This window comes from Macrobrachium rosenbergii, chromosome 54 (assembly GCF_040412425.1).
Source record: "Macrobrachium rosenbergii isolate ZJJX-2024 chromosome 54, ASM4041242v1, whole genome shotgun sequence".
In the NCBI taxonomy this organism is placed as follows: domain Eukaryota; kingdom Metazoa; phylum Arthropoda; class Malacostraca; order Decapoda; family Palaemonidae; genus Macrobrachium; species Macrobrachium rosenbergii.
In genome coordinates this window covers 51288730-51313501 of record NC_089794.1, presented here as the reverse complement: position 1 = coordinate 51313501, position 24772 = coordinate 51288730, and the positions used below count along the sequence as shown (strand labels likewise).

Sequence of the window (24772 nt, the reverse complement as noted above, 5' to 3'; positions counted from 1 at the left end):
AGGAGGAGGAGGTGGTAGTGGTAAGCTGGAGGAGGTGGTGGTGGTTGCAGTGGAGGTAGTGGTGGTGATGATGGAGGATGAAGAGGTAGTTGTGATGGAGGAGGAGGAGTTGTGGTGGAGGAGGTGGTGGGTGGGAGGAGGAGGTGGTGGGTGGGAGGAAGAGGAGGACGAGGAGGTGGTAATGGTGAGCTGGAGGAGGAGGTGGTAGTGGTGAGCTGGAGGAGGAGGAGGTGGTTGCGATGGAGGTGGTGATGACGGAGGATGAAGAGGTGGTTGTGATGGAGGAAGAGGAGGAGGAGTTGTGGTGGGGGAGGAGGAGTTGTGGTGGTAAGCTGGAGGAGGATGAAGAGGTGGTTGTAATGGAGGAGTAGTAGTAGTAGTAGGAGGAGGAGGAGGAGTTGTGGTGGAGGAGGATGAGGAGGTGGTAGTGGTGAGCTGGAGGAGGTGGTGGTGGTGATGACGGAGTAGGAGGAGGAGTTATGGTGGAGGAGATGGTGGGGAGGAGGAGCAGGATGAGGAGGTGGTAGTGGTGAGCTGGAGGGAGAGGAGGTGGTAGTGGTGAGCTGGAGGGAGAGGAGGTGGTAATGGTAAGCTGGAGGAGGAGGTGGTAGTGGTAAGCTGGAGGAGGAGGTGGTAGTGGTAAGCTGGAGGAGGAGGTGGTGATGACAGAGGACGAAGAGGTGGTTGTGATGGAGGAGGAGGAGGAGGAGGAGGAGGAGGTGGTGGTGAGCTGGAGGAGGAGGTGGTAGTGGTGAGCTGGAGGAGGTGGTGGTAGTGGTAAGCTGGAGGAGGTGGTGGTTGTGGTAAGCTGGAGGAGGTGGTGGTGATGACAGAGGATAAAGAGGTGGTTGTGATGGAGGAGGAGGAGGAGCTGTGGTGGAGGAGGTGGGGGGAGGAAGAGGAGGAGGTGGCAGTGGTGAGCTGGAGGAGGAGGAGGTGGTAGTGGTGAGCTGGAGGAGGAGGTGGTAGTGGTAAGCTGGAAGAGGAGGAGGTGGTTGCAATGGAGGTGGTGATGATGGAGGATGAAGAGGTGGTTGTGATGGAGGGGAGGAGGAGGGGAAGGGGAAGGGAGGAGGAGGAGGAGGTTGGGGAGGAGGAGGAGGAGGAGTTGTGGTGGGGGGAGGAGGAGTTGTGGTGGGGAGGTGGTGGGGGGAGGAAGAGGAGATCAAGGTGGTGGTAGTGGTGAGGGGGAGGAAGAGGAGATCAAGGTGGTGAGCTGGAGGAGGTGGTGGTAGTGGTAAGCTGGAGGAGGAGGAGGTGGTTGCGATGGAGATGGTGGTGGTGGTGATGATGACAGAGGATGAAGAGGTGATTGTGATGGGGGCGGTGAATGGTAAAGGGTAAGCAAGGGGAAGAACCACCACATGGTTAATAGTCGGAGGTAATAAAGGGATCATCCAGATATGGTAAAAACTTAAACAACAAACTTAACATTAAGAAAATGGGCAGGATGACAAAAAAATTTACCAAATGGAATTGGAAAATAAGTACCATTAGGCCAAAGGCAAAATGCTATAACCTATGATACTGGACCCAAAGATAACGGAACTCCTTTTTATCACACAATTGTGGGGCCCACAGTGGGATATCTGGGCTGGGTTTGGAGAAATACGTGTGAAATACAAAGACGTATTCTAACATCCCCATGACAACCTACGTCTGAAGTTCAGATTCTAATTATTAGAAGGTTTACCGAGCATTTGGTTATTTGTCAAATTTCTGTTGTAAATCATAACTGACTCCTGAGAATGAAAATATTTTGCTATGTTTTAGTGCACTCTGAATGTTTCATTCATACTGGTAGTGAATTAGTAGGCTGGGTCTAGTTTTAAAGATAAATGGCCCTTCCTATACTTTATGCTAAATAAATCACAAAGTATTAGAAAAATCCACAGGAAAACATGTCACAAGCTCCATACCAAGCACCTTCAAATTTATTCAAGCATTGTCAGGATGCAAACAGTCTAGAAGAATGGTAAAAGGTAAACATGACAAAGAACTCCCCCGTGATTGTTGGAGGTAATAGAGGGATCATCCGTGATAATGTGGTTACAAACTGAAAACACTATGAAAATGGTCAGGATGACTGTACAATTTACCATATGGAATTGGAATATCAGCATTATGCCAAAAGCCAAATGCTAGCACCTATGAGATCATTCAGCACTGAAACTGTAAAAAAATTTGTTACTAGTGTGTGGAAAGTATGATGGAAGAAAAAGAAAATGAATAGAGGTATGGTAAAAGCAATGAACGGGGTTGCAGCTGGGGGGTCAAAGGGATGCCGCAAAGACCAGTGAGTAATGCCTATAGTGCAACACATGAGGTGCACTGATGGCACATAACCCCACATAAGGGGGTTATGTGTCAGTTTACTGTGTTCACATTTGATAGATTTCCCATAAGGGGAATTTATCAAATGCGAATAAACTTTAATTTGAATTTCTTTGCTTATATATATCAACAACTTTTGCAATTATAAAAGCAATAAGTTTAAACTGACCAAGAATTAAATTCAAAACAAGATTAAACAATATTCCTTTTGAGTGTCGCTGCATGACACCATGGACTTGCTTCATTACACAAAACTATGGACTTGCTTTGTTGCACAGAACTATGGACTTGCTTCGTTGCATGAAACTATGGACTTTCTTCAAGTTTGTACGATGACCTGAATTCTCAAGTGTAGGCTATAAATATGCACAGGTCCGACAAAACATTAATGCCGTTTGATTGATTGTGCAAGTGATTTTCCAGTTAGGTTAAGTTGCAGCCCCATTTAGTATGTATAGTGTCCTAGGTTAGATGGGGGGTCAAGGGGGTAAAGCCTCCCCAGCTAGGTAAGGACGTGGCTTCTTAGGTGAGGTTAGGTAGTGGGGACACCAATTAGGTAATGACCCAACCCCTTACGTGGCTGGGTTATGTTGGGGGGGAGGGGGCAGGGGCCGTGCCCCTACTGAGGGAAGGACCTAACTTCCTTGGTTAGGTCAAGTTAAACACTACATGCTAGTATTTCACTCATTTTACATTTTTCCTCCAACCCAAAAAACCAGCTTTTCCACTGTGGTCCTCTGAATTGTAGGATACATGGGGGAAGGGGCTTAAAGTATCTCCGACTACAGTACTCCTTTGCTAACAAAATGAACCATAGACAGATTCGAGGCACACATTATTAAAACATAAGAACACCCTTCACACCTCTCAAACTGAAACCATTTCTCATAAGAAAAACAAGTTCAACTTAGCAATAAAGAGAGCACAACAAGGCTGTGAGGGAAATATTTATACTCTAGACAATGGATGGCGTTAGGGGCAGGGAAGTCAGTTGCTACTCTGTTTTTGGACTAGAAGATCCTTGTTAAGGGAACTGTATTATGAGAATTATTTTGAGAATTGTGTGTCCTGGTTGACTAACCCACCTGGTCTACTTTACACATTAAGTAAAAGGAGTTTTATTAATATCAAGGTTGTAATCTCATAATTGGTGGTGTTTCTGTTACAAACATCATGAAAATTAAACTGCAAGTACAGTGTAATGCTTCTTTTCAAAATTTAAATGTAAAGTGTCATTTCAAATTGTAAGTGTGATGTTTCCTTATTGGTAACTAGTCTAGTCCAATGTGTGATGCCCAGCATAGTGGCTTGAGTGCTGCAGTAGCACCACTGCAAGCTGTAAACAGCCAGAGATGCCTGAACTACGAAATATTTCACTGTTAAGCATATACCACTGGCCTACTGTTTATTGACACAATAGACTAAACAGTTAACATTCACCTGTTAAGTTTTGTTGTTATTTAACTGTGTAAAGAATTTGGGTTGAGTAGTGTTATTACTAATGAAATTTGAGGATTGAGGGTTTTGGCCCAGGGTGTTAATGTGATTGGTTTAAATGTAATTTCCATATGTAATTAAGATATGTGGTGAAGGGCAATCATAATCTTATGTGAAAAACTTATAATGTATTGTACAGCAGCTATGTCTATCCCTCATGCAACTTACATGAAACTAATTTTGTTGAGTATCCCTGACAATCACATCGGTAGATCTAAGTAATAGATACACGGCAGATATTTAGCGAGAAATGGCAGTTTCTTATAGTATTTTGGCTGCTTATTTACAATTTAAAGTTATTTTTGGGGGGTCGACTGTAATTAACCCCTGAAGTCCATCCAACAAGGGGTTTCCATACGCGATCTTCACAAGACAGAGCACGGCTACGTCTGTTTTGAACGGTTCATATCCTGTCCGGCAAGTGCACTAACTTGTTAACGTATGGGTACCAGCCCCCACGGGCCAGAACTAAATACGGCGAAGGGACACTCCATTTGACCGGCAACAAACAAATGCACCGCTAGTGTCAGAAGCCCTAAAAGTGTAGAAAAAACCAGTTTCCAAGGTATTACAATTGCCGGACGGGATATGAACCATTCGAAACAGACGTAGCCGTGCTCTGTCTTGTGAAGGTCGCGTATGGAAACCCCTTGTTGGATGGATTTCACAGGTTAATTACAGCCGAACCCCCAAAAATAACTTTAAATTGTAAATAAGCAACCAAAGTACTATAAGAAACTGCCATTTTTTGCTAAATACCTGCCGTGTATCTATTACTTAGAAATACCGACAGAACTTGCATGGTGACAGCCAAAGAAAAGTTCTTCACGATAAGTCTTCCTGAACTTGATCCCTTGAAGGCCACCACTAACGTTCAAGCAAACCTGTGCATGTCTACCTGCACAGAGACCTTTGCAGACAACCTTCAGAGTTTTTTCTAATAGTGCAGGAGACCTGAGGGATCATGTCAAGATTAGCAAACCCACTTGCAGCAGGATTTGTTATTCTTTACAAGAAGATTATTGGGTTCATTATTCTTTACATGGGAATAATCGGGTTCGCTGTTCTAGACACGAACACTTCGGTCCCAGACATTTGATTGCCCAGGGCCTAGTACTAAACAAGGCAAAATACATCTCACCACCCAGGGGCTAGTACTAAACAGTAAAAGTGTAGATGAATCACTGTTTCATCGCATTTAGTACTAGCCCTCATGTGGAATTGGAGTTGGACATTCTTAACACGGGGATCACTGGGTTCGCTGTTCTTGACATGGAGATGTTGGGTTCGCTAATCTTGACATGATCTGACCTGAGCAAACAGTTCACCTCAATTGATATGCCTGCACCAAAACATATGCACAAGCACACCTCAAGGTTAGTGTGGGGTTGCAACTTTAAAGACAAGTTCTCTTTACATCCTAGGATAATGTGTTCTAGTCAGTTATGAGGTAGCAGATTTGGTAAATCTAAAGGAGAGCTCCGTCTCTTGTTTGCAGGAGAATATATATTTTTCCGATGTATTTTTTATTGATTATGCTGAAACTGATCATTAATATTGGTGGCATCAAGCAATTACACCCTTTTTCCCATCTAACAATCTTGGGGGACCCCAGTAGGAACCGGGGTTTTTGGGTGGGGGGGGGGGGAGCAGGAGAAAAGTGATTTCCAGGGCACTACCTAACCAAACAACCACCTAACCTAACCTAGGGCGCCGCACCCCTACCTAAGCCTAGCAGGGGGGGCTTCGACCCCCTGCGATCCCCCCTTAAGGGCACTACCTTCCCTGCACACTTCATGACAATTCCGAAAAATTTGAGCAGCCATTAGGCTAACTGAGAGATAATACTCCAGCATATTTCACACGATAATCAAAATACAGGAAATAGCTTACCTTACAGTGGAGGATAGAGTTCAGCAGCAGTTTTCACAAAGGCGTGAAACCTTCGTAAGGGGTCTTGAATGTGCAATTTAAAATATGCAACGGCTAAATATCCAACAAAATGTTTTTTGCGTCGGCCATATTTTGGGACCAAATTCTTGACATCTCTCCACCGTCTCTCTATGGTATTGGTATGGGCACGAGTTTGTGGATCAACAAAATTTACACTGTGATTGACCTGTAAATGTTTGTAGCCCTCGCTTGCCAGGCAATCGTATGCTTTCCAGCAATCAGAAATGATTGTTGTTCCTGGTTCGATGTACTGTGTAATGACAAGCAAAACCTCAGAGTTTTGTTGTTCAACAGGAACCATAAAGAACTCCCTAGTTTCCCTACAAATGCCCCCAAATGCCCACATTAACTTCCTTACCAAATTTTGATTCATCAATTTCCACCATTTTACCCTACCCTCCAATTTTATGAGACCGTCTAAATACCCAATTTACTATTACTTCCTTACAAAATGAAGCCCAATCATTGATGGTGGGATCGCTGAGATGAAACTCAAAACTAGCAAACTTATAAGAAAACCAATCAGATACAAAAATTAAAGCAAAATGTTAAATTAGTTTCAATATCCACGTGAGACTTGGAGAACCATGTGTTTTTAAATATTGAGACATAAAAATTACACTTTTTTCTCTCTTTTTTTGGACACTACATACGTTTTATCGCACCGAAAGGCTTTTTTGTTGAAGTCAAGACGGCACTCTTCCTTATATGTCGGGCAAATGTGTTCACTCTTGATTAAACCGTGATTTTGGGCAAATGTTACGAGCCTTTCCATATGCCCATACCAATAGTTTGTGAAATCTCTATAATTCACGAAACAATTTTCACACACTGTGGGGAAACTTTCCTGGGGAACAAAATCGGAGCTTGTAGACGGCCCTGCTAATTCACTCATGGCGCTAGTGCAAGTACCGCTTAACTGGAGAAAATAGGTGTATTTGCTGAAAAATTAACGACTTGGTAACGTAAAATATTTGTCATTGGCTGAAAACACTGTGCTTTCTTTTGTTTCAGAGAAAATTGAAACATGCTTATTTACGACTGGATATTGTCTAATGATGTCACTTTTTGGGTGGAGTTTTTTTCGTGATGTCATTCGGAAGGTGTGCTTTCCCCATGACAATTTGAGACTGCGCAGCACACAAGCGAACGAACAGGAGCTCAGTAAAATAGGTGATACGACAGAGACAACAACATGAATGACTTTGTTTTTTTCTGTAGGTACAAATATTCAAGTTGTTTTTCTAGACCGATAGGACTTACCGCCACTAATTTCCTAATTCATTAGAACATACTTAATATCTTCTTTCAATGTATAAACACATTTATACTAAAATTTGGCAGGAGCATTTGGTTAATCAGTATGTCTGTTTAAGTATTTACAATTTTTCCATAGGATAATAAGACTGAAAGAAGCATTATCATTCATGAATAGGCTCTCTTCAAGATTTCATTGCAATCTATAAGAATGAGCCTTGTCTTTGGCAAGTGAAATCCAAAGACTAATAGAGACTCCATATTTTGAATTAGTCAAAAGCTAAGGAGGCAGCTTCTGCTGCTGACAATGACAATGGTGTAAAAATTTAAACAGAGGTAATCACGAGTTAAGAAAGCTGAACACACCTACATCGGGCATTTACGATTTCATATTGATATAAGGAAGATCATTACTGCCAGGTACCGTCTGTGGACGCCGTGGCTCAGAGAGAAAACTGATTAAAAACAAACCTATCGTTCATGGTGAAGGCATGGTAAAACTGAAAAAGACTACTGTGGGCCCCTAGTTCTGCAAATTTCAGTTTAAGTGCAAAATGGGAGGCGTGTTTAATACCAGCCCATAGGGGATGGACGTAAAAACTGGATTGCCGTTATTGCAGTCGCCGGCCGGCAGGAACCTGGCCGCGGTAGCCACGTAGCCTTCAGTTTTATCCGAGGGTAGCCTAACTTGCCAATCGCAAAGACAGCCTCCAAAGGAGATGGTCTTTACGTCCGTGGGTAAAAATTACGATCTCTGAGCCAATCAGCTTACAAAGAAAATTAAAATGTTAAATGAACGCCCACAACTTACGAGACGAAATCAAGAATTCAAAATGTTAGGCTAAAGCCACCTGAAAAAAAATAAACCAATAGCCTAGGGTAGGCTTGGATAGCCTACTAGTACTACAAAGCTGCTAGCATGTAGAGCATACAAGGTCCAAAGCCAGGGGATATTGCCTATTTAATGAAGTAAAAGATCACCTTCTCTTGGGCTCATGCAGAGCAATTTGGCCTAACCACAATAATGGCGCCAAGGCTCTGACTTGCCTGGGATGGTCCAATCTTTCACAGAAAAGTTACCCTATACGGATTGGTTTATACTTAGAAGCTACCTGCCTTCGTTTTCAATACTCACCGAAGCACTTCGTTCTCGCTTCCTAGGCATCCCGAAAGGCTTGAGGGTAATGGAACTAGGCTTTGAATTCACAACAGAAGAATCACCGAACTTTAGAGAACAAACAGTACGAAGGACCGTCTGGACGGTTCAACACGCAGTGTTGCCATCTCAAAAAAGTAAAATTCCTACAAACGCTCTTTTTTTCCCCACAAACTGAATTGAATTTCCACAAATATTTTCGACAAATTATACGAAGCTTAAGTATAGGATCAAACAGTATTCTATATAGAAAAAATAACCCGAAATGAAAGTAAGATTACTGATACCTTGAAAATGAAATTGTTGCTGTTACTTGTAAGAAGAATTGTTTAGATCTGGCACCACCAAGTCAGTCATCTTCTTGTATCTCTCTCCAAGTTTCATCTTTGGTGTTGAAATTCTTCATCATATCTTCGGTTGGCCCGAAGGTATCGCACGTTTTATTACTTTCTAAAATCAGTCCATACGAGATTTGAAGAATTGCTTCCACAGACCGTACGTGAAAGCGATTGCGCATTTTTGAGTGCTCTAGCTCACTCTCGAAAGGATTCGCTCCAATGATGCTTTTGAGAGCAGTAGTGACAGTAAAGCCAGAGCCAGTGATGATGCATACGGATAAACTTGTTCCCCAGCAGAGTTTTTCCTTTTTGTATACATTAGCCCAATTACATGTGTAGTCAATCATTGCTCAGGAGATTGCGAGTCCGGGGGCGGGATCATGTAAAAATGATCCACATGTATTCCAGTCAAATTTTTTATTGCATTTAGAATTCCCACAAAAATTTAATTCCCGAACTCCTACCACGTAGCCTGGTCACAGGAAATTCCCATGAAGTGGCAACACTGTAAATTCAACACTTCGGATCTTGATATGATCATGATGCCGAAAGTTAATCAGTAAATGATGTATTATTTAGAAATTTGGAAAAAATTCTGTATAATTATGAATATTCACTTGATTTCCTCTATCTTTTGTTTTTATACGAAAGTAAAAAAAACAAAATATAGATTCTAAAGAGTGATAGACCCTGTTGGAGTGCAACAAAAGCTGAGAAAACATGGTAGTCCTTTAGGAATGATTAAAAATAGTTAAAATATTATGAACAACATTTACGTCCTCCGTAACTCGTTAATTAGTTACACACATACATATATACATATATATAAATTTAAATTCCTCAGTGAATTTAAATTTCATGTGGCACGCCGCATTTGTTTGTAGGTCATGATGCCTCAGGACCTCGGATCTATATGCACGGCAGTTTAAATAAATTTGTAATTATCTTCTAAGTACCTCTTGAAAAACTGAATTATAAAGTCAAAACTTTGAGATTAAATAAATAACCAAAGGTAAGTTGTGTTGGAACACAAAGCGCCCCTGTACGATATCCTGGGTGTAACACGAGTTTATGCAAATATTTCGGGAAATGAAAGAAAAAGTCATTCTGAGCAAAACAATTTCTATAAAGATATGCAGCAGTTTTTCTTTTCCTGAATATTCCAAGAGCCAGGGGTAATTTATTTTTTGGAACTGACCAGGTGTTTGAGTGGTATCTCCGGAAAAGCTTATACTGTACTTTGGACTGTTAGATGAGCCAACTCTTAAGCAAATCGCGTGGTGGGCAAGGTCAGGTCAAATACAAGGAAATTTTTTGTTATCGCAATGATTTGATTTAAATCAAGATTACTCGATTAAGTGTAAAGATATCGAAATGAGGTTTGTTTCATTTTAAAGCTTAATAATCTTCCTTTGAATAAATACCTAGGATCGGTATTTCAGTAAAAATTGTAAAACATTTTGGTAACAAAATTAGCTTAGAAATGATGTGTAAGAAACAAGGGTTAGTTTTCTATAGTGAATCAGTGGGGAAGGAGGAGGCATTTCGAAGGGTAGTAAACTGTAATTCTTCTGACGAGTTTAAAATTGTAGAGGTAGCTTATACTCTGAGATCATCTATCCTTAATGTTGTAAAATCAAGCCCTTCTTTACCAGTATCTTTATCAGTGAATGACTTCAAAGAAGGTCAATCCAAACCACCAGACATACTTATAAAGTTTCTTGAGATTTTATATTGTGGTTCTGAAGATCATTCTTCTGAAAGGGTTAAAAGACAAGCTGGTTCCACTGCCCAAGACATATTCTGCACATCTAATGGTAGGCTACAGTAAAACCTGCAAAACATTTTTGCATGGATGTAGGCATCCAAGGGTGCCAGGAAGATCCTGCATGTTTTGAGAGACCAATAAAGAAAATTAAGATAAAAAAACTTTGCCAGTGATGCTTCGAAGACCAAAATAAGCACACAGGGTCGGACAATCAAGGAGGTTCGCTGCACTCGCGATCTTTTTGCAAGACTACTGTATCTTGGTGTTACCCAAAATATAGACATCAAGACAATCCTCTCTTATCTTTGACTCCTGTCCCTTTTTCTCTTTGCCATATAACTGGTTCTATGAACAAAACAGAGAAGTCTCATTGATGAGAATACTAGAAGAAAGGACACCAGTTAACAAAGAACCACTAGATAAAAGCACTTACTGTACATCATAGATACAATGTATTTTCTTGCAAACTTTACCAAAACTTCCTTCAACATTTGGTTGGATAACTCAAGTAGTCTGACATTGTGCATGCTCATTTTCACAAGATGTACACATAGTCTCAAGAGCTAGGAAAGAGATGAGCGTGGAAACTACATGTCATACATAAGAGCTGGACCATCCCGAAGAAGACCTTTCAACTTCAATGCAGCACTGTTATCTGCCTCATTCAAGAAAGTTTTGTCGGGAATTTTTACCTCTGACGCATTAGTTCTGAGCCGAGATGTCAGTTGACTTGGGATAACGTGGCCTGAAGGGCAAAAGCTGCAAATGTCTAAGCAAGATTCTTTTTGGTTTTTATAGTTTTATTACAAAATTTGACTCTGGAAATGTAATATTCATTAAGCGTAAGTACAACCTTAAGGACCACGTGGTCAGCTATGAGGCACACAGCTCCAAAAAAGAAAAGTTTCACAAAACTGGTAAAACCCATGACATCAGTCTCAGAAAGTTACAATTTCACATGAATCTTATTTCTGAATCATCAGACTACATTTTGACTGAACATCAACTATGCTAAGCCTCGGATGGCAAAAATACAAAGTGATTAGAGGTGAACACTTCACGGACTCTTTTTAACAAAACTGGCTCTTGGCTGAGAGGCACAATGATCATACGAGCCTACCCCTAGTGGTACTAGGTCCTGAAGGGCACTTTTTGCAGTTCCAGCTTCGCTGAGTGCATTGCATACGTCTTGCCTGGTAACCCCTTCTAATTTCACTCCAGATTTAAAAGCCTGTTCAAGTTCATCATAAGTCTGCTTGATTTTCTTGACCAAATCTTTATAAGTTTCTGCTGCGCGAGGTTGTTGAAGTTCTTGGGCTGCTTCTTTACGGTAGTGATTGAGAAGAGTGATCAATAAACTTGGGACCTCATTCGCCATTCTGTTTACGTTAATGTTACTGAATTATGAGGCAATAATCTAAAACTTTACTCTAATGTCATATCCCACCGCGAGATCTTTGGCTCGCAGTCTACTGTACACATCTGGTCCACCGAAGGACCACTTGTCGAGAAATTTTCGTTGATACTGAGTGGACTATATGAATTTTTCTGATTCTTATCCTGGATGTTATAGGCTTGGGATGTGCAGTTCTAAAGAAACGACTACAAACCTCAGATTCAGATGTTGGATCATACAAACTAACAAGATTTTTACAATTTTATTACAAAAATTAAACTCTACTAATGCCCTGGCTGTGCACATTTACTTTACATCTAACAACAACGAAACTGACACAAACTAGCAACAGCCATGCTAAGAAGCTGGCCTCGTGGCCAAAGGAAACACACAACATTTTAAAGGCAGAACTAATAGCAATTTATGAATCACGGCGCTGCACAAAACTCAGCGTAATCTAAACACAGAAAAACTAGACTGCCAAAATTATTCTTCTACATTAAGAATTACTATGATCACTTCTGGACATGGCAAGTTACAATGAAGTTCTTAAATTGGTGCAAGAAAAACACTAACCTAATTGGAAACAGATTTCTAGTCTACCTTCCCTGATCACTTGTTCCTCTGACACGCTCGGTGTCTTTTTCATTACAAGGATTACTTGACACAGTTTGATACGAAGTAACGCTGGACTTTGCCACAGCATACGAGTCTCTGGTGCACCGGCTTTCTAAGCCGGGTACACACTTGCGAGCAGGGCAACTTTATCATAACAGTGTTGCGTAAATATGCGTTGCATGGTGTCAAAATGTTGAGGAGGTAACTGCAACGCGTCAAGCATGTAATTTCACTGTGTTCCACCGTGAGCAGTCAGTCAGTCTGTGTTGTGTATATACTTGTATGCATAGACTCTTTAAAACAGATTATTATTTATAACATTTTTATTATCTTTTTATAATGTATACATAAAAGATACTTAGTGTATACAAACACACACAATCTCATATATATATATATATATATATATATATATATATATATATATATATATATATATATATATATATATATATATATATATATATATATATAGAGAGAGAGAGAGAGAGAGTTTTCCATATATACCTAACATCAAATGACAAACATTACATCATAACAAGAACATAAAAAAGAAAACTATAAAGAAAATAACCAAAAGTGCAGAAAGATAAAAAAAAAAAGACCCCGGTATAAAATGGCATGGGTGTTTTGCATACTACAGTACAGTCATCTCTTCATAATAATTTATAAACTGAAGGACTTCGTCACTCCGCTCAGCCATTGGTGGGCTTCACGTAGTTTCCCAGAGAGGATCAGACTAATGCATGATTATTACTTCCGAATTTCGGAGGTGTCAGCAAGTTGAGCAGACTCTGTGTAGCCAGTTGATATGCGTGCAAAACAAGTCCCGTCCACACATTTTATAGCGTGTTGTGTAACATTCCTATGATGTGACGGGCAAAAACCGACAATTGGTGGAACAGAGTGAAACGCGCTCAACGCTCACTTTCTGCTCGTTGCTCAGGCTTGACGTCTCGTCCACACTGGCGAACTTGCAACAAGAATCTGTTGTGTTACGTGCTTTTGCGTGCATGTGTGTACCCGGCTTAGGTCACACCTGCAGCGTTTACCAGTGTAAGGAGTAGCTAGGAAAGAAGGACGCGGTTGCTGGTCGGCCTCAGCTTTTATAATCGCGTCTAGGGACGCTTCTAGAACATTTTCCATCATCCTTGTATTATAAAAATCAACAATGAACGATTGTTGCATGTTACAGAATTTACAAAGGGGTATAGAACAAAATACGTGATATCAAAAAGATCAATTGATAAACTTCGCTTCATCCATGTCCTTCCAAATTGTGCGTCGATTGCGTGTCTGATGGACACTTTATGGTATGAATGATTTGACTCCAACGAGTATGAAACAATGCTTAAAACGACTAGATGAGAGTTTTATGATGACAAAAATTCTGTGCAGTAATTTTTGACGATAATTTTGTTGGGGTTTTTGAAGAATGAATGAACATCTGACAATTATGCACTAACATTAGAAGGACATAAAGTATACTTTGCTCTGGAGGAAAGCGGCTACCTCTACGCAGCAAAAGACGGACACGTTCAGCAAAGTGAAGTTGTAAAGTTCCCACTCAATGAGTTCTCTATGCTGAACATCCCTTTTTCTGCGGTGCCTTCACATGCAACCTAAGGTCTGACGAACACAATCTCATTATCATTATTGTGAACTGTATATTTATTATCTGTTCATTTGCCCTTGTACCACATACAGTATATGTGACAGAGTATTTTTATGTCCAACCAGTTATTGTTAATCATCATGTTTTCTGTATGTACCTGTCCTGTTTTGTGTAGAGAAATAGTTTGACCTTAGGTCACATGTAAATTTTTGTACCTGCGGTCCCTGCGTATACGCAGACGTTCGCACGGCGCTTTATAAGCAGGTCGCTTCATCAATAAACCAGCAGTACTTGTCTTCCTGCTCATTATTTCTCACCTCTTTCACAGTGGTGACCCCCGGAGTGGTTCCCGGAGCCATTATGGACCAAAACGGCGACTTATTCTTGGCCTGATGAACCAACCCGCACCCCTAACAGACTAACTATGGCGCTCTAACAAAGCATTTGGGCGTTACCAACCCTTGTCGGCAAATCACCGGCGTCATTAGGGGACCCAAACGGTATGCTCCCAAGCGTGTATTGATGAGAGTGTTCCCTCAGACTCCAAGTGAGAGCGCGAAATGAGCATGGACACAGATGTCCCCAACCACATACAAATTACCGTGAACTTCTCCGAGGCAGATGTCTCCCTCACGCAACCCCCTCCCGCGCACTCCTCCACGCAGGTGCCCGCTCCCCACGTGATGCCCCTCCTGACGGACCAACCAAGGGCGGCCCTCAGCATAAAGCTGCCGCTATTCACCCATCAGAACCCAGCATCCTGGCTCTACAGGGTCAAGGGGCAATTCAGGGTGGCAGGCCTGACCGACGAGGTGTTGAAGGTGGACATTACCATCAACGCACTACCGGAGGAGGTATACAAGAAGATTGTCCCATGGGTGACGACAACCATGAGCCCTGCCACCTTCCAGGAGTTAAAGACCACTCTCGTCGAGACCTGCTCGCTGCCAGTCTCTCGACCTCGCCATCAACCCCCAGCAGGACACAAACCTCTTGGAGACATGGCATGCCCTCCAGGACCTCCTCCTCCTCCCCGAGACGGACAGCAGCAGCAGGCGCAAAGAGGTTAGCCTGTCGAGGGAGATCCTCCTGCGGCAGCTACTCCCAGAAGTCCGTGGGCAGGTCACAGAACCATACACCCTGCCGGTCGAGGACCTGATCAAAAGTGGACTCCACGAGGGCGGCGAAGCGGGCATCCACGCCCGCACACCCCATCAACTGCCTCCAGCCAGAGGACCCCACCACAGAGGGCATCAATGCCGTCGACAGGAGGAGGCCACCCACCAGCAGAAGAAGGAAAGGCCAGGACTTTGCTATTACCACCAGAGGTTCGGTAAAGCTGCCCGAAATTGTGAAGCCCCTGCTTTTTCTTCCCTCCAAAAAATGGGGGAAGCGGGGGCCACCCTCACAGGCTGCCATAGCAGCAGCATCCGAAACACCTGGGGGCCCCACACCAGTAGGCTTCTACGTCTGTGACACTATCTCCGGCAAGATGCTGCTGATTGACATGGGGGCAATGCGGTCAGTGTTCCCGCCTTCCAGAGAGGACCGCAGACATCTGCTGGACCCGGCTGCCTCCCTGATGGCCATCAATGGGTCCTCCATCCTCCCCTATGGCACCAAGCTCCTGTCGTTCTCCATCCTTGGCCGGAGGTACAGGAGGAACTTCATCGTCGCAGACGTTAGGACCCCGCTCTTGGGCGCAGACTTCCTCGCCCACTTCGGACTGGCAGTCGACATCGGCTGCAAGTGCCTTCTGGACACCGAGTCCTGCCAGTCCCTGCCCTTGTCGCCGGGCCCCAGGGAGCCCACAATCTGTTCCGTCGCTCCCCACCAGTATGGCTCCCTCCTGAAGGAATTCCCGGAAGTGTTCAAACTCGAGCTTTGTCAGGTTCCCAGTGTCCCTGCCAAACACAGGATATATCATCACATCAAGACGAGGGGCCCCCCGACACACACAAAGTTCCGGAGGCTTCCCTCATAGCACCCTCAGGAGGCCAAGAAGGCCTTTGCCGAGATAGAACGGATGGGCATATGCAGGAAGGCTCCCAGCCCATGGGCTCGCCCTTCATATGGTACAGAAAACGGACGGCACCTGGAGACCCTGCGGTGACTACAGGCGGCTCATCCTCGCTACAGAACCTGACCACTACCCTCTACCAAACTTGCAGGATCTAAGGGCCTCCTTCCATGGGGGCAAAAATATTCTCAAAGTTAGATCTCTTGAAATCATATTTTCAGGTACCAATAGTTCCAGAGGACATCCCCAAAACTGCCATCGTCACGCCTTTTGGGTCCTACATCTTCGCCTTCTCCACCTTTGGCCTGAGAAACGCATGGGCGGCATTTCAGAGACTGATGGACAGCATCCTGGGGGACCTGAACTCCTGTGTCTGCTACGTCGATGATATCCTAATTTTTTCCAGATCCCACAAACACCTACGGCACAGCCGGAAGGTCCTACAGTGCCTGCAGGAGAGTGGCCTCATCGTCAGGTTTGACAAGTGTACCTTTGGCGTCGATAAGGTGGAATTCCTAGGCCACGAGATATCCCCAGGAGGCATCCGCCGAGTTTCATCGAAAGTCGAGGCCGTCGTCAGGTTCCTCACCCCTACTCCATCAGGGCCGTACAAGAATTCCTCGGAATGGTCAACTACTATAGGATATTCATCCCAGGGATGGCGCATACCATGGCCCTCCTGACGGAGATCCTCAAGGGCCGTCCGAAGACCTTAGAGTGGGGCCCCGACCAGCAGCAGGCCTTCTCCCTGACGAAGGCCGCCCTTGCCAAGGCAACAGCTTTGGCCCACCAGGAACCCAGTGCTCCCCTCCAGCTGACAACGGATGCCAGCAACATTGCCTGCAGGGCCGTCCAGGAACAAGTCGTCAACAGAGCCCCTCAGCCCATCACCTTCTTCAGCAGAAAACTCAGCACCACTGAGTCCTGCTACAGCACCTTCGACAGGGAACTCTTCGCCGTGTACCAGGTGGTACACCACTTCAAGTTCCTCATGGAGGGTACGCCCTTCACAGTTTTGGATGGACCACCAGCGGCTGGTCCATGCCTTCATGAAGCTGGGGGATGCATGGTCCTCCAGGCAGCAGCAGCACCTCGTGGCCATCGTGGAGTTCACCTGCACCATCAAGTACCTCCCTGGCAAGATGAACCCAGTAGCTGACACCCTCTCGAGGATTGAAATGGACGCAGTGTAGCTCGGGATTGACTATGAGGACCTTGCCCGTGAACAAGCCACCAACCCAGAGACTCCAGCTTACCGCACCGCCATCATGTCGCTGAAGTGGAAGGACGTGCCCCTCGGCCCTGGAGGGCCAACACTGCTGAGCGATGTAAGCACTGGCCACCCCCACCCACTGGTGCCCACCTCCCGTCGTTGGCTGGTCTTCGACATCATCCACAGACTGTCCCACCCCTCCGGAAGGATGATGGCCAGGCTGCTGGTGGAGAAGTTCGTCTGGCACGGCATACGGAAGGACATGATGGCCTGGTCAAGGCAGTGCATACAGTGCCAGGCCAGCAAAGTAGGGAGGCACACCGAATCGGGGTGGGAGACTTTCCTTAGCCGGGGAGACATTTCGGGCACATCCACGTCGACATAGTGGGTCCTCTTCCTCCATCAGGAGGAGCAAGATACCTTCTAACAGTCGTCGACCACTCCACCAGGTGACCCGAAGTGATGCCCATGGAAGAAGCCACCTCCAGTGCGTGCGCAGGGGCCCTACTCTCCAGCTGGATCAGGCGGTTCGGTGTCCTGGACCATATAACTACAGACAGGGACCCCGCTTTCCTGTCCAAGCTGTGGACCGCCCTGGCACGCTTGCTGGGGACCACTCACCACAGCACCACCACCTACAACCCTACAGCCAATGGAATGGTGGAAAGGTTCCACAGGTCCCTGAAGGCGTCCCTCATGGCTCGTTGCACCTCCGAGAATTGGAAGTACCAGCTGCCCTGGGTCCTCCTCAGGCTGAGGACTGCCCCAGAGCCAATGGCGACCTGTCCACAGCAGAGAAGGTCTTCCGGGAGACCCTCATAGTCCCAGGGGAACTCATCACAGAGGGACTGGTTAAGGGTGGGCGTACGGCATTGTTTCTGACGAAGGACAAAGCAGGAGGCATGAAGGGGGACGTCCTGTTGGTATATGTCTGCTGGCAGGGGGCGAACTTCCCAACCCTGTCGCGGAGCCTCTGCATTGTTAGGTCGTCTCGGTCCTCCATGATGAGTTCACCCAGGACTACAAGGGACTCCGTAAACCTTTTCTGCTGCGGACGGGTTGCCATTGGCTCTGGGGGCGGTCCTCAGCCTGAGGAGGACCCAGGGCAGCTGGTACTTCCAGTTGTCAGCGGTGCAACGAGCCATGAGGGACACCTTCAGGGACCTGTGGAACCTCTCCACCATTCCATTGGCTGCGGGGTTGTAGGTGGTGGTGCTGTGGTGAGTGGTCCCCAGCAGGCACGCCAGGGCGATCCACAGCTTGGACAGGACGGCTGTGCCCCTGTCCGTAATTATATGGTCCGGGACACCGAACCGGCTGATCCAGCTGAAGAGGAGGGCCTCTGCATACGCACTGGAGGTGGTTATTTCCATGGGCGTCCCTTCAGGCCACCTGGTGGAGCGGTTGACGACTGTCAGAAGGTATCTGGCTTCTCCTGATGGGGAAGAAGGCTCACTCGAAACGTCTCCCCGGCTGGGGAAAGTCGTCCACCCCTGATTCAGTGTGCTGCCCTACTTTGCTGGCCTGGCACTGTACACACTGCCTTGACCAGGCCGTTGCATCCTTCCGTATGCCATGCCAGACGAACTTCTCTGCCAGCAGCCTGGCCGTCGTCCTGCTGGAGGGGTGGGACAGTCCGTGGATGACGTCGAAGACCAGCCGACGATGGGAGGCGGGTACCAGTGGGTGGGGGTGGCCAGTGCTTACGTCGCTCAGCAGTGCTGGGCCCCCGGGGCCGAGGGGCACGTCCTTCCACTTCAGCGACGTGATGGCAGTGCGGTAAGCTGGAAGCTCTGGGTTGGTGGCTTGCTCCTGGGCAAGGTCCTCGTAGTCGATCCCGAGCTGCACTGCATCAATTTTGAGCCTTGAGATGGTGTCGGCTACTGGGTTCTTCCTGCCGGGGAGGTACTTGGTGCTGCAGGTGAAGTCTGCGACAGCTGCGAGGTGCTGCTGCTGCCTGGAGGACCATGTGTCCCCCAGCTTTGTGAAGGTGTGGACCAGCGGCTGGTGGTCCGTCCAAACTGTGAAGGGCATACCCTCCATGAGGAACTTGAAGTGGCGTACCGCCTGGTACACGGCGAAGAGTTCTCTGTCGAAGGTGCTGTAACGGGACTCGGTGGGGCTGAGCTTCCTGCTGAAGAAGGCGATGGGCTGAGGGGCTCCGTTGATGACCTGCTCCTGGACGGCCCCACAGGCGACATTGCTGGCATCCGTTGTTAGCTGGAGGGGGCGCTGGGGTCCTGGTGGGCCAAAGCTGTTGCCTTGGCGAGGGCAGCCTTCATCAGAGAGAAGGCCCGCTGCTTGTTGGGGCCCCACACTAAGGTCTTCGGACGGCCCTTGAGGATCTCCGTCAGGGGGCCATGGTGTGTGCGATCCCTGGGATGAACCTCCTGTAGTAGTTGACCATCCCGAGGAATTCTTGTACGCTTTGACGGAGGTAGGGGTGGGGAACCTGATGACGCCCTTGACCTTCGATGCAAGTGGGCGGATGCCTCCTGGGGATATCTTGTGGCCCAGGAATTCAACCCTATTGATGCTGAAGATGCACTTGTCGAACCTGACGACAAGGCCATTCTCCTGCAGGTGCTGCAGGACCTTCTGGATGTGCCGAAGGTGTTCCTTGTGGGACCTGGAAAAAATTAGGATATCATCGACGTAGCAGACGCAGAAGTTCAGGTCCCCAAGGATGCTGTCCATCAGTCTCTGAAAGGTCGCCCTTGCGTTCCTCAGGCCGAAGGTGGAGAAGGCAAAGACGTAGGACCCGAAGGGCATGATGGCAGTTTTGGGGATGTCTTCTGGAGCTACTGGTACCTGGAAATATAATTTTAAAAGATCTAGTTTTGAAAATATTTTGGCCCCGTGGAAGGAGGCCGTCAGGTCTTGCATGTTTGGTAGAGGGTAATGGTCGGTCTCTGTAGCAATGTTGAGCCGCCTGTAGTCGCCGCAGGGTCTCCAGGAGCTGTCCGTTTTCTGCACCATGTGAAGGGGGGAGGCCCATGGTCTGGGGGCCTTCCTGCATATGCCCATACGCTCCATCTTGGCGAAGGCCCTCTTGGCCTCCTGAGGGCGTTGTGGGGGAAGCCTCTGGAACTTTGCATGCATTGGGGGCCCCCTTGCCTTGATGTGATGATATATCCCGTGTTTGGCGGGGGCCCTGGGATCCTGACAAAGCTCGGGTTTGAACACTTCCGGGAATTCCTTCAGGAGGGAGGCGTACTGGTGGGGAGTGACGGAACAGACTGTGGGCACTCTGGGGCCTGGCAACAGGGGCAGGGACTGGCAGGACTCGGTGTCAAGCAGGTGCTTGCGGCCGACGTCGACTGCCAGTCCGAAGTGGGTGAGGAAGTCCGCACCCAGGAGCGGGGCCGTAACGTCCGCGACGATGAAGTTCCACTTGTACCTCCGGCCAAGGATGGAGACTGACAGTAGCCTGGTGCCGTAGGAGAGGATGGGGGACCCGTTGGCGGCCATCAGGGAGGCAGCCAGGTCCGGCGGGCGCTTGCGGTCCTCTCTGGAAGGCGGGAACACTGACTGCATTGCCCCTGTGTCGATCAGCATCATCCTGCCGGAGATAGTGTCACTGACGTAGAAGCCTACTGGTGCGGGGCTCCTGGATGTTTTGGATGCTGCTGCCATGGCGGCCTGTGAGGGTGGCCGCCACCTCCCTGGTTTTTTGGATGGGCAAAAAGACACGGGCTTCGCAATTCCGCTCATCTTTACCAAACCTCTGGTGGTAGTAGCAATGCCCCAGCCTTTCCTTCTTCTGCTAGTGGGGTGGCCACCTCCTGGCGACGATGTTGATGCACTCTGTGGCGGGGTCCTCCGGCTGGAGGCAGTTGATGGGATGTGTGGGTGTGGATGACTGCTTCGCCACCCTTGTAAAGTCAGTCAGCTGCTGCGCTACCCTTAACAGGTCCTCGACCGGCAGGGTGTAGGGCTCCGTAATCTGTCCACGGACCTCTGGGAGTAGCTGCAGCAGGAGGAACTCCCTCGACAGGCTAATCTCTTTGTGCCTGCTGCTGCTGTCCGTCTCAGGGAGGAGGAGGAGGTCCTGGAGGGAATGCCACGTCTCCAAGAGGTTTGTGTCCTGCTGGGGGGTGATGGCGAGGTCGAGGGCGCTGGCGGCCCTCTCGGAGACCGGCAGGGAGCAGGTCTCGATGAGAGTGGCCTTTAATTTCTGGAAGGTGGCAGGGCTCGTGGTTGACGTCACCCACAGGGCGACCTTCCTGTATATCTCCTCTGGTAGGGTGTTGATAGAGATGTCTGCCTTCATCACCTCGTCGGTCAGGCCTGCCACCCTGAATTGCCCCTTGACCCTGTAGAACCAAGATGCCGGGTTCTGATTTGTGAATAGTGGCAGCTTTATGCTGAGGGCCGCCCTTGGTTGGTCCGTCAGGAGGGGCATCACGTGGGGAGCGGGTACCGGCGTGGAGGAGCGCCGGGGTTTCGGCGTGGAGGAGGGCTCAAGAGGGGGTTGCGCGAGGGAGACATCTGCCTCCGAGAAGTTCGCGGTTATTTGTATGTGGGAGGGAATGTCTGCGTCCATGCTCATTCTGCGCTCTCACTTGGAGTGTGAGGGAACACTCGCATCAATACACACTTGGGAGCATGCCGTGTGGGTCAGCTAATGATGCCGGTGATTTGCCGACGAGGGTCGGTAACGCCCGAACGCTTTGTTAGAGCACCGTAGTTAGTCCGTTATGCCGGCCATACACTATCCGGTACACCTGACAGGTACGCCTGAATAGTCACGCCGGACAGGTATACCTGATACCGGAGGAGCACACACACTCTTCAGGCATACCTGTCAAGTCTGTCAGTTCAACATGGATTTTCGAGAAGACGAGTTGCACTTGCTTGCCTTATTAGCGCTAGCTTATGTGAATAATAAGCAGAGACGAAAAACGAAAACAATGGTGTAAAAATGGATGGAAAGAAGTAATAAATTTACTCATATCAATCTTCTTAACGAATTGAGAGATGAACCATCTGATTTTAGCAATTATCTGCGAATGAATGAATCAGTGTACAACGAGTTGCTGTTACTTATATCCCCTTGATTAAGAAGAAAGATACGCAAATGAGATTAGCTATATCCCCACACGAAAGGCTGACAGCAACTTTGAGATACTTAGCAACTGGACAATCGTATGAGTCTCTCAAATATTCAACTAGGATTTCACCACAAGCTCTTGGACGAATTATTCCTGAAACATGTGAGGCTTTGTATAAAGTTCTGCAGAAATACATTAAGGTTTGTCTTTTTTTTTTTATCATAAATACATTAAGGTTTGTCTTGTTTTTTTCATCATATTTTTAAACTGAAGAATAGAATGTTTCAAAAAGCAATAAACCTTGCAATTAAATATTAAAGAAGGAAGAAATCAAAATCATCTTTAAATATACTTTCTTAGTATTTATTATCATACTTGCTCATTCAAAATTAAAACACCTTTCAAGAAATAAAAATAAGGAAAAATATAACTTCCAATTTGAATGTACCTAAACATTCCATTATCATAGTTTCTGCTTCAAAAGAAAGACACATATCAAGAAATAATTGAGAAGGAAAAATATAAAGACAAATTTTAATATCCCTAAAACATGTTTCTTATTTCCATATACACTCATTCAAATCCTGAGGTGAAACTTGAAATAAACGTTGCAGCCGATTCTGTATTGTTATGAGAAGTGGTGTTTTGTTCTTCTTGTGGACTTGGTGTGGAAACTGGTGTATAATGTTGTGGACTTGGTGTAGGAACTGGTGTATAATGTTGTGGACTTCGTGTAGGAACTGGTGCATAATGTTGTGGACTTGGTGTAGGAACTGTGCATAATGTTGTGGACTTGGTGTTGGAACTGGTGTATAATGTTGTGGACTTGGTGTAGGAACCGCTGAATAATGTTGTGGACTTGGTGTGGTTACTGCTGTATAATGTTGTTGACTTGGAGTAGGAACTGGTGTATAATGTTGTGGACTTGGTGTGAGAACTTGGTTGTTCAGAACGCACATTTCTGCTTCAAATAGTAAGTCATTAATTTTTTTTCGAACATGATGTGCAGGCGTTTGTCTTTAATCCCCTCATTTTCATAGTTACTGTTCTTCCCAAGAGCTCGCAACAGTCAAGTTGTGGTTTGGGTTGTTTGAAATGATCACGAACAGTGGACAATATTTCAGCTGACATATCATCATTGGATTTCTTCTTCTTACTGGGCCCAGGTCGTGAAATTTGAGTCGACGGTGTACGTTGATTCTGTTCCCGCTCCTCTTCTTCTGAGACATTTGGTGTCAAATAGTTTTCCTCAGGACATGAGGCATCAAAGTTGACCTGAAACAAACAAACAAAAAATATATTACTCATTATTTAATAGACTATTCATGTTAAAAATTATTTACAATTATATTTGTTAGTGTAAAGTGACTGTACATTATATAATGCATTTGTTTTTTCAGTTTCCCAGCTCTCAAGATGATTGGAAGGAAATATCAAAGGATTTTGAGACTCGATGGCAATTCACACACTGCATAGGCGCCATGGATGGCAAACATATTGACATAATTCCCCCTAGAAATTCTGGCTCTTATTTTTTCAACTACAAAGGTAGACATAGTATGGTTCTCCTTGCAATTGTGGATGCAAACTACAGATTTCTCCTAGTGGATTTCGGAACTAACGGCCGTGTATCCGACGGCGGTGTACTCCAAAATACTCGTTTTTATGAAAAGTTAGTGGAGAAAAAGTTACACATTCCCCAGGATGATGACGTCAGTGAAAAGTTCAAAAATGTCCCCTATGTTTTTGTTGCTGACGACGCGTTCCCGCTGACAACTGAAATTTTGAAGCCATTTAGACAGGCAAATCTTGATTCTGCAAAAAGAGAGGTGTTCAACTATCGTTTATCCCGCGCGAGGCATATAGTTGAAAACGTCTTTGGTATTCTTTCATCTAGATTTCGCATTTTTCATACACCAATAAATCTAGAACCACACAATATTGAAAAGGTTGTGATGGCAGCTTGTGCTCTTCATAATTTTTTGATGGATAAACAGCCTACAGTATATGCCCCTGCAAGTTGTTTGTATCGAGAAAATTCTGAAGATGGAAATCTTTTGTCTAGCGGCTGCGATAGTGCAGATTCTAATATGAACCCTCTGCAATCCTTTAATCCAGGAAGGACTTGTAAAAATGCCAAAGAAGTGAGAGAACATTTTATGGATTACTTCATGGACGAAGGAAAGTGGCATGGCAAAATAATCACATATTAAGGAACAAACAGTGCTGATGTGTTGCAGTTATAAATGGGAAAGGCATTCTAAACTAAATATTTGAATAAATATTGTCAAAAAGAATAGTTCTCTTTTTCTTACCTCATCATTGTCATCTTCCGGAGAGAAATTTGAGACCGTTGATCTAGCATTATCTTGGTCGTTTATGAAATCGAAAAGATTGAAGTACCAAAGGGAAGGTTTGTACACATTATCTGTTGAGGCGCCAGATTTCATTGAGGAGTCAATTTTCTTCTTCTCCTTTCTAACATTGGACCTCAAATTGTTAATTTTCTTTTTAACAACATTAACATTAGCATCAGGATCTATTTCCTTTAAT

General features: G+C 45.8%; 1 protein-coding gene and 1 long non-coding RNA gene across 2 annotated transcripts in view; one reads left to right on the top strand and one right to left on the bottom strand.

Moving 5' to 3' along the window:
- Positions 1–8309, bottom strand: part of LOC136834554 (uncharacterized) — a 65062-nt gene extending 56753 nt beyond the window's left edge. The window contains exon 1 of the long non-coding RNA XR_010851853.1: positions 8177–8309. This is a non-coding gene — a long non-coding RNA (uncharacterized lncRNA). The remainder of the gene's footprint in view (positions 1–8176) is intronic.
- Positions 8310–22144: 13835 nt separating this feature from the next.
- Positions 22145–24516, top strand: LOC136835076 (uncharacterized). Its single transcript, XM_067098255.1, has 2 exons — positions 22145–22419; positions 23620–24516. Exons 1-2 carry the CDS (start codon positions 22246–22248, stop codon positions 24430–24432), a joined length of 987 nt encoding a protein of 328 aa, XP_066954356.1. The 5' UTR covers positions 22145–22245; the 3' UTR covers positions 24433–24516.
- The last annotated feature ends 256 nt before the right edge of the window (positions 24517–24772 follow it).